The sequence below is a fragment of the Corvus hawaiiensis genome, chromosome Z (genome assembly GCF_020740725.1).
Source record: "Corvus hawaiiensis isolate bCorHaw1 chromosome Z, bCorHaw1.pri.cur, whole genome shotgun sequence".
NCBI lineage: Eukaryota > Metazoa > Chordata > Aves > Passeriformes > Corvidae > Corvus > Corvus hawaiiensis.
The window spans coordinates 39535868-39551579 of record NC_063255.1 but is presented as its reverse complement, the minus strand read 5'-3'; the positions used below and the strand labels follow the sequence as shown (position 1 = coordinate 39551579).

The following is a 15712-nucleotide window of genomic DNA, read 5'->3' as shown; positions in this document are numbered from 1 at the left end:
GTCATATTTATGGAGGACAACATCCAGTTGGCTAGGAGAAGCCCAAAAATGTACAGAAGCACAGCTAAACCAATTAGTTTTAAAATAATTCTCTGTCAATATATTATTTACCCTAAAGTGTTTGATTCTTTGGAATTTTTAACTTGATACTGGTAAAGCTATATCAACTTGAATATAGTGTTTCACTGTCTGTTTTATACTGTTAGAATATATGCTTTTTAACAATCAGTATTAAATTCCTGATCAACTTACATCTCAGCTGTATAATTGTTTGCAGTTTCAGTCCTAGGAAAATGCTCAGAAGATGAGTAAATATTTTTACCTAAATTTTGGGTAAACGCTTGGATGTTAAAACATGCCACTATTTGAAAAAAAAAAAATCCCAATACCCCAAGTTTCCCAATACTTGTCAGAACAGATGCTCATTCCTCTTCTCCTGCTTAAAAGCATTTTTTTTTCCCTGCTCTGTTGACTGTAGTAGCCCAGACCAGTTAAGGCTTACTTAAATGGTGAAAAACTGCTAGTGAACTGTTTGTGTTTAGGCTTAATAGGCATCATTTGACTTAAAACTCTTGACCTTCACTTGATGACAACTAGTACTCTTTTCATATACAAAAGAACCAGCCTTCCACTTGTGTATTTCGATATCTTAAGGTACAGCAGCTGTAAACTAGTACACTGAAGAACGACACACCAGAAAAGGAGTTGAAAAGGGAAATGCTTTAAGGGAAAGCAAAAACAAATCTGTCTTTTCTTAAATGGAATGCTGATTGGCAAGTTAGTCACAGCTGTCTGCTGTTGCGCTGTCTCGACAAAGGTTGGTTCGTACTCACAAAGACTGCTCCGAACACAGGTGTCAGTCTTGGGAGCAGATGCAAATATAAAAATTTCTTCAAACCAGCTGGCTACACATGCTGGTTGGACCGCAGTTAAGGGTGCCGTAGTTTTAAGTAGAGGGTGTTTCTATCTTACTGCAAGTAAACTAGTTTCTAATTTACATTGAACAAATTGCAGTAAAGAAAAAGACTGCAGAACATTAACAAGATGATACATTGTGATTAACATAGGACTTTACAACAACTAAAGTTTCATCTGTGGGAGACACTGCCATGTCTTCTAAATGCATAGTCTGGTTACCTCCTTCGGAAGTCCAGCAGAGAAGATTAGTCATGTTGAACAGCTGAGACTGCTGTTGTACAAGGCAAGCATTTGCATTCCTTTTTCCTTTTCACAGAAGATAGTGGCTGGGTGGGGTAAGGGGTAGTTGTAGCACACAATTTCAGAGGGCTTCTGTCATGAAAAGTTTATGAGTTTGAATTTTTACACTAAACTTCTGCAAGTTAGTGGTAACTGGACCAAACTGTAGTACCGACCTTGTGGAGTCCAACAACGCTTTCAGAAAAATCTTCCTGGCTAATCTCTTAATAAGAAGCTCCTATTGGCAGAATCCATTTGGGTTTTTTTTTTTTTTTAAACTTTGAAACTAAGAACACATCCTAACAGTGTAATCTAGGAATTTAATTTAGAAGGCCCAGGTAAATACATCATTCTGCACAGTATCTGAGGACTACAGTTGCACTTTCTCAGTTTGTGTTGCAGTAAAAAGGTGCTAGAACAGGCACAAGGGTAGATTGCAGCATGGACTGGTTTCCATACTTCCCATGTTTTGTTACAGTAACATAGCTCCTTCTTAAGTTCTTAAAACTAAGCTGGGGATTTCTCTACTGTGCATTGCTCAGGGGAGAGATCCATCCTTGGCAGAGGACTGCTCCTCATTTACCACCAATCCACATGTACCGTTACTGTAGTATGACATGCTGTAGTATGACTAAGGTAGGCAACTTCAAAGTTACCACCTTTATTGCTGCCTGATTTCAATTTTATAATTGATAGGAAGGAGAAAGTCATTGCAGAGGTCACACTGCTTTGAAACAAGCCTCCAGAGATTTACCTTTTTCCCCACTGCAACAGTACTGAAACTTCACAAGAAAATACTACTTCATTTGGGCCCTAAGTCAAGCCTTTAGAAGACAATCAAAACCTTCTAAGATCACTTTGTTCAGATCATTGCTGCATTTAGATGAAGAGGTAACTAGGCTGTATCATGAACTTCCTTTGTTCACAACTTCTGTCGTCCTTCACCATGGTCAGGTAAGTGGTTCTTCGTATCTTCAGGGTTTTGAACTAATAAGGGGAAAAAAAGAAAAAAGTACAGAAGAGTCTTTAAGAGGCCGAAGTTCTTCATAAAGAAAGTTGTTCTATCTAGAAAACAACAGGAGAAATTTTGTAAGGACTGTTAAATACTGTGTAGTACAGTAAAGTACCATACCCCCCACTGAAGAGTAGGTTCAGTGGTGCTATACAGAAAATAGGTCACACTGTAAACATGAGGGAAAGTTCAAAAAACAAATTAGCTAAGTATAGCTTGCTACAGGATGCCATGCAAAATATGATCTTAATATCAGCATGTGATATGTGGTTTAAAACTGGGTTTTTTCTTTTTTACCATTTTCAATCCCTGCAAGTGCTGCTTGCTTGTCTGTTTCTGATTCAGCTTCATTCACATCTAAATTGTAATCAGCATCCTTGTCGTGGTTCACTGCTTCCTGTTCCTGTTTGTCTGGAAGATTAAAATGAAGCAGTTTTATGCTATACCATAAGGTCATCTTCACACAGAAAGAGTGACTGTAAACATCTTCCACAGAATTACTTTGCTGCTGAATGAATTGCTGTTCAGAGTAGGTTTTTATATTATTTTTCCTTTGAAGTGTTACATTTCAAAGCAACTTTGGCTGTAAATCCTGTTAAAAGAACTAGATAAAATACAGAATCTTTTGGGATTTGGAAAGCATAGCTAAATCAGCCAGCACTCAGATGGACATAAAGAAAGAGCATTAAACAATTTCAGAATACATTAAAGGACAGCCTAAGGAAGAGCAAAACCTGAAGCCATTGCTGAAAACTCAACTGTGATGTTCTGATGTTGCTTTTAAATGTATTACCACCACCACCAAAACACGTCAGCTTCCCCCCTTCTTGTTTTAGGTTGTCCAGCAAGTGGAATGCTATGACTATAGCGTACAGTGTTTTATGATGTGCTAAGTTGTCACGGAAGCACTTTACTCCAGAAGAGATTTTCTTCACGCAGTCATTAACTCCTCTCAAGCAACATTTATTGACTATCATAAGATTTCGTTAACATGAATGGAAACATTGCTGATTGCCAAACTACTATCCTTATTTTTCAAATAATCAACCAGAAAAAATCCTAACAGCAGAGAGGTGTAAGCAAATCCCATTTAAGATGGATCACAGCCTCTGTTCTAAATATTCTTAAGCCTTCCAGTTAGTAAGTGGCTAAGAAACAGGCTTGAAAATTGTAAGCCTTATGTCATTCAGACCACCACATCAAATAGATTTTTATAGTTACAGACCTAAAGGTCTGAAAATTTCAGAAGCAGCTTCTCTTGAAAAAGAGGATGCCCAGAGAATACTGAAGAAGTCTTTCTATCTTAAGCTCCTCTGGCTACAAGGAACCTGTGCAGTAAAATATAACAATATAAAATATAAAAAATATAAAATATAAAAAATAACAACAAAGCCTGAAGAACATCCTCCTAGTCTTCTCAGCTCACAGAAACGCAGACCTTTGAAACTGACCTTTCATGGGCTGCATGGCAGAGATTTTCCTTGCACTAATTGTGGGTTGATTTTTTCTGTTAAAATTGAAACAGTTTAGGCAACTTGTAATTACATCTCTTTGGGGTAAAGCCTGCTCTGGCCAGCATCTTTTTGGACCAGCTGGAAAAATACTGCTTTAGTAATGCAGAGGAGATTACTTATCCCTGCCGAGTTAGCGATGTTAACATTGATAACTTACAATTCTAAGGATGTATTTACTAGAAAAGCATAAACAGCATTTTTTTGTGGGCATCAATTCCTGCTCTGACTGCCGTAAGGCTTCCTTTTTATTACTTTGGGCTACTGAGACCAAATCCCTCAAGACAGAGGAATGTCTAGACATTGGTCAGGTTTAGACACAGCATCAATACTCTGCTGCTTGGTGCTGTTGAGATGTGTAGTTCAGGGTCACTTGATAGATGCCAGAAACTGGCACCTCTACAATATCTGATCCATGTTCTTGAAGACTCACAATAATAAACTTCAGATACCTGAAGTCTCAGTTATGAGTTTTACTCATGGTAGCTTATTTTGAAATAGGAATAGCTATTTATATATAAATATATTTATAAATATGTATTTATACTATATACTATATTTATGTAAAAAGACTAACTGCAAAACATCCATGTGTAAGTAACTCTCTTCTCATCAGTGCTTTGCATGGTTAACATCTCACTCATCCTTTTTAGATGCATCATATTTTTTTAAAGCCCTAATACCAAAAAGTTTTGGGGCTAATTTCCCTAAATGCTCTGTAGAGCTAATAGAGAGACAGTAGGGTTGTTACGGTGATGCAGAGGAACTCAGCGTGGCAGCTTCATGTTGCACAATCAGCAGCCTCCATCTTTACTCATGAACTGCAGGTGATTGCTGGAGACTGACACCTTCCACATCACACTGACCTTTATGAAAACTTGTACTAAGTCTGGCCAGCTTCTACCACTGTTGCAGAAATCATGCCCTATTCCACACTTTCATTTCTTTACTTTTCATTTTGTTACTGTTTATAACAATACATGACATGCTACAAACCAGCCTTCCCAGGGGGCAAGTCATCCTGCTTAGCATCAAAATTTAGGAGCTGTTCCCTCTCAACTTCCTCACTGGCAGCCTGCTCTGCTGCCAGCGGTAACGTATCTTGCCCAGCTACATGTTTCTCATCCTCAGGTGGATTTGGCTCCTTCTCTGACTCAGGCAGCATCTCCTTGTGACCTGCAGCAGCCTCGAGTGACTCTTGTGGTTTTTTCAACTGACTAGAAAGCTGCTCCTCTTCTGCCTTAGGCTCCTGTTTTCTGACGTCAGTTAGGCTGTCTGTTCTTTCTGAAAACAACAAAAATGATTCTGAATGAAAAAAACCAATGCCTTTCAGTGGTGGCACAAGTTAAAAACTTTTAATAAATAATGCTTTATATTTCTCATTAAATTCTTGGTTTTCCTCTGAAAGAATATCTTCCAGTCACATCAGTTCCAGAGACAAGAGGAAGACAATTCATGTTTTTCCTACTGGGAACAGCTAAAGAAGGGAACTTTATTTACTGTCAACAAATTCATGCTTCTACCTCGTTAAAATTTTGGTACATGTGGTTAATAAATTGTGCAAGTGAAACAGAGAAATTTAAATAAAATTGCAGTGTCCTATATAAGCATCAGGTTTCTGTGTGTTACACCTTGTTACCAACAATAAAATTGATTTGGTGTTCAAAAGTAGCTCAGGACAAAGCATCACATAGGCAGATTTGTACATATCCAAGTCTGTTCTTATTTTTAAACATGAAGAGGGAAGTGCAGGAGTGCTATAATTTTTAGTTGACATTAACATATCTCTTTCTTCCCCATGTATCTACACTTTTAATTAAAAAAAAAATTCGCAAATAAACTATATGTAGACGTTGTCTTCAGTTGCTAGATCTCTGAGAGTTGCATGCTCACACCACTGTAATTTAAGATAGCATGTCAGAATAATTAAATTTAAGAATTGAATTTGTATCACACACACTACTATGCAAGATTGACACACAAGGATATATCCATTCAAATTAATAGTTTCTGAAGTTTAGTGCCAAAAGGAACCATTAGGTTAACTAATATAAACGCATGTATCATTTTCCTTTCTTGCAATTTGCTCAATGACAACACATGGGAAATGTGAATGTGTGTTTCTTGTAAGCCTAACTTTCAGGTATTCCACAAGGAGGAGAGGTACCAGGCTGAATATGTCAAACTTTTTAAGAAAGCAAATTTTAAGTATGCTTGAAAATTATTCCTTCCAAAAGTTGGGTATTTTCTTCATATTAAACGAGGAACATGATTCCAGAACTGTAAATATTTCCATTTTCCTTTATGTGCAACATGCCAACTACAACAAAACTGAACCAACAGAAATCCTAGCAAGTTTTCTTTCAGCTTGATGTTCAAACTTTTGGTGTCACTTTTTTATCTTAATCTTGTGTACAAAAATGCTTCTAAATGTTCAATTAAATTACAACCATTCTTAACCAGTTGTTAGTGAGACAGGGATTTCCATCTCACCTTTAGCCTGCATCAGGTCTGTCTTTCTTAATGTAGGTACTGCTTTAGGAACATCCTCACTGGTTTTCTGCTGTTCCAAGTCAGCCTGCTTGAACTCTGTTTCCTTCAAGGCTGGCAGTTGAGTATCAACCTATAAAGTGAATGTACACAGATAAGCACTGTCTATATAACTGCACCTGGATTTGGAAAGGTGGGAAAATATCGCAACACCCTCGGAAATATTTGGACTGAAATTTTTATTGGTGATGGAAGTACCATACAATTCTGAATATGCAGTAATGCTTCTATATAACAGCATGGCACATCAGGAGAATTTTAACATACCTTATTTAACTGCAGCTAATGACAAGATTACTGGTCTTGGTTATTCTCGGAGTGTCACGGAACAGTAACACCACACATTTATCCACTATTGCTCTGTTACTGTGTCAGCGGAGCAAATAAACAGATGCCATTAACTATTAATAGTCTACAGGGCAGGAAAACTGAGTTTGGTCACCATTACACTTCAACTAAGTAAGGCTTGTATAGAACTGGTCTGTAACTATGTTAAATGCAGGATTAAGAAAAGAAAAACAAAAGTTAACCAACTGGACAATAACACCTTTTTAACATGACACAGCTTGCTTAAGAATGTATTAAATTCTGGTGCTAGACTGCTGTAAGCATCTGACCCACTTAGATATTAAATCTAAGATGTACACCATCTTGAAGATCTTCCAAACTGGCAATTGAAATTCTATGTATGACTTTCACTTACACTGGCATTGGCTCCCTCATGTGGCCATGGCCTCCCTGTATGTCAGTGTTGGCATGTTTGCCTACTTGAGGCCCCTTCCATCTCCTCCCCATCTCTGGATCTAGTGGTTGGCAGTCTTGCTTGGTGCTGTCTCCTTCAGTGGATCCCCTCATCTCTAGCATGGGGAACAGGGAGCTCAGGAATGCCACGTCACCACCTCCCCATAAATGACTCCCAGACTATATGAATTAAGTATTTGGGGGTGTAGGTTTGTGTTAGACCTTTTGAGAGACACAGAACTCAACTTAGGATTCACCATTAGTTTCAAGTGAAAAATCAAAGACCATCAGTGAACTGAGGGATGTACTCAGGGGCTTTCAGACAGGTGACATTAAGAACACCCATCCTCTAGGAGGGGAATCTGGAGCTGCCTGTAGAGAATGGTGATTCTCCAGATACAGCATGTTTCTGCGGTTGAGTGGAGGTAGAAGAGGTTTGAAAAGATAGGGTGGCCATGCTTCACCTAACATAGCCCCATGGCTCATATGGTACCCCTTGTGGCACCCAGGCTCTTCTCTTCATGGTCATTGCTCAAGCAGTCAAGACCCTGCCTGCCCTGATAAATGGAGTTATTCTTTCCCCAGTGTCATCTTAGAAACACTTAATGAGGGTGCAAAGCCAGGGCCAGTGGGGAAAGAGCAGAGCTGAGCTCTTTGTAGAGGAATTTATGAGAATGATCAAAGAGAAAGACTTGAGAAGAAAAAGAAAACAAGAAGCTCTGATATGAGGCTTGCTTGGGATTACCCGCCTGGCAGCCCTGCATCAGTGACTTCAGTGGGACAAAGAAGCTACAGTTGATTGCTCCAAACAAATGTCTGCTTACTTCTATGGTCACTGGAAACCAGAGAGCTCTCCCAGTCACCTTGCTGCATTACCATCACTGTTCTCTACAACTACTCCAAAGGAGGTAGTGGTATTGAGGTGCAGGTCAGCTGCTTCTCCCAGGTAACAACAGACAGGACAATGGGAAACAGCCCCAAGCTGCACCAGAAGAGGTTTAGATTGGATATTAGGAATTTTTTTTTCACTAAAAGAGTGGTCAGGCATTGGAACAGGTCCAAGTGGAGGAATCACCACTCCTGGAAGTTTTCAAAAGGTGTGCCACAAAAATTTGCCATTTGGAGACATGGCTGAGTGGTGAACACAGCAGTGCTGGGTTAACAGCTGGACTTGATGATCTTAGAGGTCTTTTCTGACCTTAATGATGTTATGAATTCTGTAATTGGCAGAGAGCTATGTCAATTGAATTCATGCAAACACTGAACATGAAATATGCATGGAGCCCATTTTGTTCCATACCAGTTTTGGTGAACAAAACCCAGAATGTTACAAAACCATTTGTTCTATGGGGATTTTTTGTTGCATTTTTATTTTTGTTTCATTTACAAAAAGGAAAAAAAAAGCAAACTATGCAGAGAAGGAACAAGCATGTGCACATTTGGAGATACAAACCTCTTTATATCTGGTACCATATAAATGAATGGGCAATCTTATGGTATAGGAAGTCTCAGAACTGACAGGATTGTTTTCTGTTACCAATTGTCTTTAAGACTGTAGCTTCCCATTTATCTAAGGAGGGCAGTAAAACACTATGTTGTCAAATGTTCATTCAGTCATTTGGAAAAATGACTGCAGAAAGAAGTAGCTAAGTCACCAAGAAGGCAGAGTTGTAGCACGATTACTTGGCTGTTTTGAAAAGCATTTCATTTCCATCAAAGCCAGGCAGAACTAGACCTTTTTGTGTCAACACCATGAAGTCCAGTATCAACAACTAATCTAGCACTGACTCTTATGAAAGCTTGATAAACAAATGTTACTGCAGAATACTTGGTTATTGCAGTAATGATATTCAGGAGAACTCCATCTTCCTTCAATCAGTAAAATAAAAATGCTGTATTTAAAAATGGTTCTGTTTTATAAATAATTCAGCTCCTTGAGATCACTCTCTACAGTAGAAATAATCAGAAACTGAACATCAGACCATTTTTCACTTTATGTTGGGCATGAATTCTTCTGCAAGAATGGCAAGAAATTACCTCTTAATTACACATGCAGAAGCCCTTTACTTATCTTAAATTTCTGGCTTAGTAATTTTTAATGTCAAATAGATTCAAAGAGTATATGCTGATTTTTTTTAAAGTTGAAGTAGTTGGATAAAAAGATAGTAATTGAACATGTTGTGTTTTCCTCAGCCAAGAAGTATATCTTGATATTTAGTATCATTCCTCAAATTACAGAGCTCTAAGTAAAGCTGTTTAGTTATTAACCGACCAACACTCCATTTTCTTTTTAAGTCAGACTTTTCTGTTACATAAGCACATACGTCTTACAATCAGGAATTATTCCAGCTTAAAACACTGGATAAAAACATACATAGACTTTGTCAGGGTTCTCTTGCACTAACTATAACTAAGTATGCTTTTATAAAAGCAAAAAGATGAAATTCTTGGGCAAGCAAACAACTGAGGAAGTTACAGCTTGGCCAAAGAAACACTGCCACAGATACTAGGGAATACAAGCAGCCAGAAATTATTTAGGAATATATATATAAATATATAGTATCAGTTAGCTCGTCTGAGATCATCCCATTTACATATAAAAAGGAGAAGAGAAAACCTGCCCTTCCGTACAGATTATCTGCTTTGAGTAAAAATTGCCTCCAGCTATGCACCTTATTGCAGGAGACTGAAATTGTCCTGCAGAGGGGCTTCAGTCAAACTCCTCAGGTTCCTCTCCTAAGATGATTTATCTTCCAAACTGGAAATGTTAAAAGAAAAACAAAAATGCAACAAACACACAAACAAATAAACAAAGAAAAGGAATCTAGTCCAAGTAATTGTAATTAAAATCTGCTGCAAAATCACATTAAAAATTAAGTTGATCGCCTCTATATTAGGGTCTTCCCTAGATCAAATTTCTTAAACAGGATGCATTTGACAAACTAATGTATCATCTCCAAATGATGAGGGGTTTATGTACTTACAATGATATATTTATTGTTACTTTTTATCTACTTATTTGATACTGTTTATAAAAACTATTGACAAGAGCTGTAACTTTTATTTGAAGGCATAACTGGATAGCATTTCCAGTTTCTAATGCTTCATTCACATTGCAGCTCTCACACAATGCACGTTCCCAGGATAAAAGGTCACACACTTCAGTAGTTCTGTTTTCCCCTTTCTACATAAAGGACTGGACACAGACTGAAACATTACCTATGGGAATCTCCAGGCAGAGGTTTTAGCCATTTTCTCTCATCCTTTTTCAGCTCTTTGTAGAACCAATATTCATTCCTCAATGCTTTACCCTTTCCACTTCTAAAGTCATCAAATTTAGCCTTTTCCTAGACAAAGAGAAAAGGCTATATTCCACCAAATCCCCACTGCCTTTGTAATCAGAGTTGGCCACCCAGCTAGAGGAAAAGGCCCCACTGCTGTCACATGTAAAAAGTCTAACTTCTGAAACCTCTGTTTCTTTGGTAAGCCTGAAGAAAGGGCTATTTTGGTACAGAAATTAATCAAGTGCTTTCTCATCCAAGAGCTTGATTGCATCTTTCCAGGGCTGTCCATATCAAGCTTAACCAGTCAAATTCTATCCCTGACCAAATCCCACATCCATGAAGAAGCATCAATAAATCACGTGCCAAGACAACAGAATGAACTGAAATTTCCGTTTCTTGGGATTTTCTCCCACCCTCTGCACCCCAGGAGAAAAAGCCAGCTGACATGCAGCCACCCTATTTGCCAAGCCTGCCCTACCCCAGTGAGCCTTCAATAGGTACAATGAATTTGTGGTTCTTTGTCTCAGAATATCCAACAGCAAGCAGTGCAGACACTTTATTATCCCTTAATTCCTACAGTAAAATGCTCACATAAAGGATTTCTGTGAAAATTCATAGCTGGTGAACCTTGGACTGCAATATTCAGGGTGTGCTGCTTCTCTGAAGAGATTCACAATTTATCCTCATCTTTAACACACAAAGCAACCAAGTACTTTAACAAAGTCAAAAGGTGCTGTTACCAAAGTTCAGTCGTGTAAATATTCCTTAATGGACCCCACACCACTCTCAGCATCACCTCTCAAATTCTGCCCATCTCAGAGACACAGTGATTTGGAGTCTCCTTCAGGACATCTCCTTGTTCTGTCCTTGAAATTGCCTCATTTCCCATAGATCAGAAACACTCAACAAATGCTGAAGTAGTGAAAAACTTAATGAGATGGGCTAATGCTAGTAGGAAGTAACAGAAAGGTAAAGAAACATTTAAGAACTACACAGAAAAGCATTTTCAAGAAATTATCCAAACCATACCTGGCTGTCTTCTGTGAAGTCTTTTTTTTCTTTGATTTGTGGTACATCAGTACTCTTTTTTGTAAGCTCATCCATCCTTTCTTCACATTGTTCTTCTAATTCTTTCATCTGGTTGATGCACTGTGACCTGAAAAAACATGAACAAGACCGTTAACTCTCATCCACACTCTTCTAAAATGTACTTTTGCAAAATTACCTAATTCTTTTTTTCATATATCTATTTTTTTCTTTATGGTTTTAGAAGTCACTAGGAAAAAATGAGGCATTCACCTAAGTCCTAAGGACAAATTCATGGTGCAGGCAAGTTCTATTAGAATAAATTAATTTAAAGTACTTTTGTTTGACCAGCTCAACAAGCTACATGATTTTCTCTGTGTCTTTGCTAACCAGTCAAGTCCAGTTAAGTTAAAAACAATTTTGATCCTTGAAGCATTTCTACTACGATTACAGAAATTCGTATTTTGATTTTAGCCAGAAAGAGGAAACAGAAAAGTATCAGCTGAAAAAGAAAACAGGTGTAATCTACTGTTAGCAAACTGAACACCCTTTCTCAATATTTCAGCAAAGCGCAGTGCTGCAAGATATAGCAAAACATATGTTACAGAAATGGAGTTCATTAGTAGCTACTATAAGTTCTGGAAGGAACATATCCTAAAGACGCAAGCACTGTGTATCTTTTACATACTTTTAATAGTTACACAGCACCATAACCTTTGCGACAGCAGGGGTCTTCTATCTGCATCTCTACAGCCTGCTTTCCCTCACAGCTCTGTAACTCCTAGGCAAGGCCTGCTGTTTGCAGCAGTGCTTTTCCTAAAGCTGCCAGGGCAGTGTTTTCCCCTTCTGTGGATGTGTTGGAGATCCTGCGCAAAGCCCAGGAGTTTTGTCAACCTCAGTTTCTCAGGGCAAGTGGCCACAGTCAGGGCAAGATCCTCCTTTCTCTCCTACTCTCTTCAGAAGTCGTTTTATAGCTTTTGGTTTACATCAGAGGAAAAATAAGATCTAGTGAATAACAAAGCAAGATAATCATTACCCCATAATACACATGCAGAAGTCTTAGAAACTAGTCATCATGTAACTCCAAGTATGCTCTGACCCCACTATGAACAGGAACACCAGTTTGAGAGGATCCCAATGGGAAGAGCATCACACTAGGGGAAAATGTGATAAAAAATCACCATCACTGTCTGTACTCACTGCCTTGGAGAGCCTGCCCAAGGAAGAGCAGGCTCTTGGCTGGGGACCCCATTTGCTTTTCCCTGCTGGTCTAGCAGCAAAGAAGTCTTCTGGGATTTTGAAACCTTTTCTCCTTTCTCTCTCTCCTTTGTTTTTTCCACTCAAAGGTAGCTTCCAGTTTTTACATATACAATCAGCTACAGACCTTGCAAACACATCTTTCTGCATTCAAAATCTTTTTCAGCAACTTTTGTAGAACATCATGGTCAACATACTGCAAGTTTCTCCTCCCCCTCACTAAGACTAAGAAGGCAGGTAAATTTCCCCTGATTCTGGCTCTGACCAGTGTTACTAAGAGTGTCAGTACCTTCCGTGCAACAGCAGCTGGTTCAGACAGGCATATTGCAGTTTCTCAAGCTGCAAATAAGCTACATAATCCGAAGGAATTCTTGGGGTACGTGCACTCTACCACAGCAAGTAACTCATTTGTACTGCACTTTCACCTGTCTCCACCTCTACTTTTCAAAAGCAAAAAATCCCTTCTGTAGTTCGCACCCAGAAAGGAAGAACAGTAGCAGACAGATAGGCTATGAACTGACAAATTAATTACCTTCATTACAATTTCTTGTTGACTAGACATTATTCTAAAGCCTGATTTGATAATGCTAATACCTGGAAGAGTCACCAAAATAAGCAGTGCTTCAAACTGGTGAACATCAGAGACAGTAAAACAGCATAGGCTTGAGTTATGCACACTTTCAGTATTTTCTAGGAAATAAAAGGCCATATTAATTGTCTGCATCTCAGTTTGCAAGCTTGAGAAAGATGCAGAACACAGACGACCTGAAGTCAGAGATAGAGCATTTGTGAAAGGTTGCACTTTCATCTCACGTAGCACATGAAAATAAAATTCATTTAACATTTGTGACAAATCCTCACCATTTAAAATTTATTATCTGTAACAGAATTCCTTTATACTGTACTCATGCATACAAGAACTTCTCGAGTACAGGGACAGCATTAGTTTCTCCACCTCATCCCATCACCAGGACATTTCAAATGTGCAAACCTACTGCTCTTAAACTCAGTCTCTGTGGCATGTTTTCTCCTTCACTACATAGTTAATTCTGTGACACAGAGCTCACCTGCACACACACAAAGGAGCCCAAATAATACCCTCCACAGCTGCTTCCAGGCCCATCAAAGGAGCCACCAGCCCATCCAAGGATGATCTCCATGAGCCTAAGCACAGAGGCACAAGCAAACTGAGAAGGAGGGACAGCCTGTCTAGACCACCCCCACAGCATGTTTTGCACTAGGAGACACTCACTCTCACAGGAGAGGGATGAGTCTATCGCTGTTGTCTGTGCTCATGCTTCATGTGTTCTGTGTTAACCTGCATACCTGACAGCCTACAGATCTGCTCACAGGAACAGATGTGCAGCCTCTCCCCTCCTGGGCTGCTGGATTTGCCAATCCCCAGCATGAGAAACAGAGTATCTTTGTTCTCCAGGAGCATCTATCAACCTCCTCCTTTCAACCCCACCAAAAAAGGTTACTCCTGCACTCACACTCTTGCACTTTTAAGGTCTGCAAATACCAAACTAATTATCAGACCTTTTAGACGTAGCAAGATTTCTAAAAAAGCAGTTATGTAACAACCAAAGGTCTTGGGAATAAAAATGTATTTGAATATTGGAATGTATTCAATAATGATTTCAAAAGATCAGTCCAGAGGCTTCTGTTTCATTCTGGCTGCTGCAGGAGAGAAGGGTCAGTGTGCCAGTGAACCTTTGCTGCAGAAGCTCTAGCCATGACCAGACAGCACTGGGCACAGTGTGCACCAAAGGTATGTTGTGAAGTCAACTGCTGAGGAATGCACACTCCTTTGGCACACAACACCAGTAAGGTCAGATAATTCCTGCTGGCTTCTGCACTGAAAACACTAAGCTTGTTCAAAAAAATGGTAAGATGAAACTTCAAGACTTAGGTAAAAGAAGAAACAAGGATTTTTTTTTTTTCCTACGGTCACAGATTTTGTTCTTATGCATTCCATATTCACAACTGCTCTTACCACTGTCTTCTACAGAGTAGTTACTGAATGTTTAAATGGAGCGATTTACAATGTGCTGTTTGAAAAAGGCAATTGATTTCTGTCATCTTTTTGTAACATTTTCAATTATACAAATAATATGGTCCCTCAATTTTTGCACTGGGCATAGTGTACTTGCTACCTAAGGTGCAAAACCTTCAACCATACAAATCCAGGTAAAAGGAAGAAGCACATAATCAGGTCTAATGCCTTCTCCTGGCAAGGCAGACGAACAGAGAGGTAACACAGTGGTTTATTCCGAATGTGGAGGGGAGGAAGGAAGACAGATTAAAAATAACATTTGGAATCTTTCTAATAATTGTTATTTTCCTAGGCCCACAATCATATTGGGAAAAGCTTGTTTGCAATCATTTAAAGTGACAGTATTAATTGAGCATAAAATAAAGAGGAACATATGTAGCCAAGTACTATCAAATATCCATGTCTGCAATTACCGGAACACCACAACAGAGAAATATTAACATTCCAACATCCTCCCTAAAGGTACACAACAAGCAACATTTTAAAAACACATTTATACATGTTCCTCCTAGAATTGTGTGAATGCTGCACAGTACCCAAGCTATAAATTATTTCATGAAAATCTGAGTGCTACGCTTGTTTTCCTCACTTCGACTCTCAGGAAAAGAATCTATAAATAGAAAATGAACATTGAAGTATTATGCAACAAAGTTAGTGAAGATAGCATAGCTCCTTGGCTGAGATAACTGCCTTTACAGACTCCCATAGAGACTCTCTAGGAACTGGTACAGCTGTCTCAGGACCAGCTGGAGACAGGTCAGCTAACTGAGTCCCTGTTCAGCTACCACATGGTTGATCTATCATGTCTCTACACCTACCCTGATAAAAGCAAACCCACCTTTACTATCAAGCTTAGCTTTTCACCTTGAGCCAGCCCAGACCTTGGAGTATGCTGTCTGAATACAACCTTCCTTTGTTAAATGAAGAGGGATTCTTTATGGTACACTACCACAAACAGGGGTGCTCTGTCAGTGATTTCCTCAACAGAGCCACGCTTGTAAGCACCAGACATGGGTGATAAACCTCAAAATTTTCAGAAGACAGACTCACTACATTTTCCTTGTATTATTTCCCTGCA

General features: G+C 38.9%; 1 protein-coding gene across 4 annotated transcripts in view; it reads right to left on the bottom strand.

The window, feature by feature from the left end:
* Positions 1-705: 705 nt before the first annotated feature.
* The window catches only part of GOLM1 (golgi membrane protein 1), a 35163-nt gene continuing 20156 nt past the window's right edge, over positions 706-15712 (bottom strand). The window contains exons 6-10 of one of the 4 annotated variants that reach the window (XM_048290617.1): positions 11325-11451; positions 6214-6343; positions 4717-5004; positions 2507-2620; positions 706-2184 (exon numbers count right to left, since the gene is read on the bottom strand). In XM_048290617.1, coding sequence (XP_048146574.1) covers positions 2120-2184; positions 2507-2620; positions 4717-5004; positions 6214-6343; positions 11325-11451 — 724 coding nt within the window. In that variant the 3' untranslated portion in view covers positions 706-2119. The other 3 variants (XR_007200733.1, XM_048290619.1, XM_048290618.1) reach the window with 3 other exon arrangements.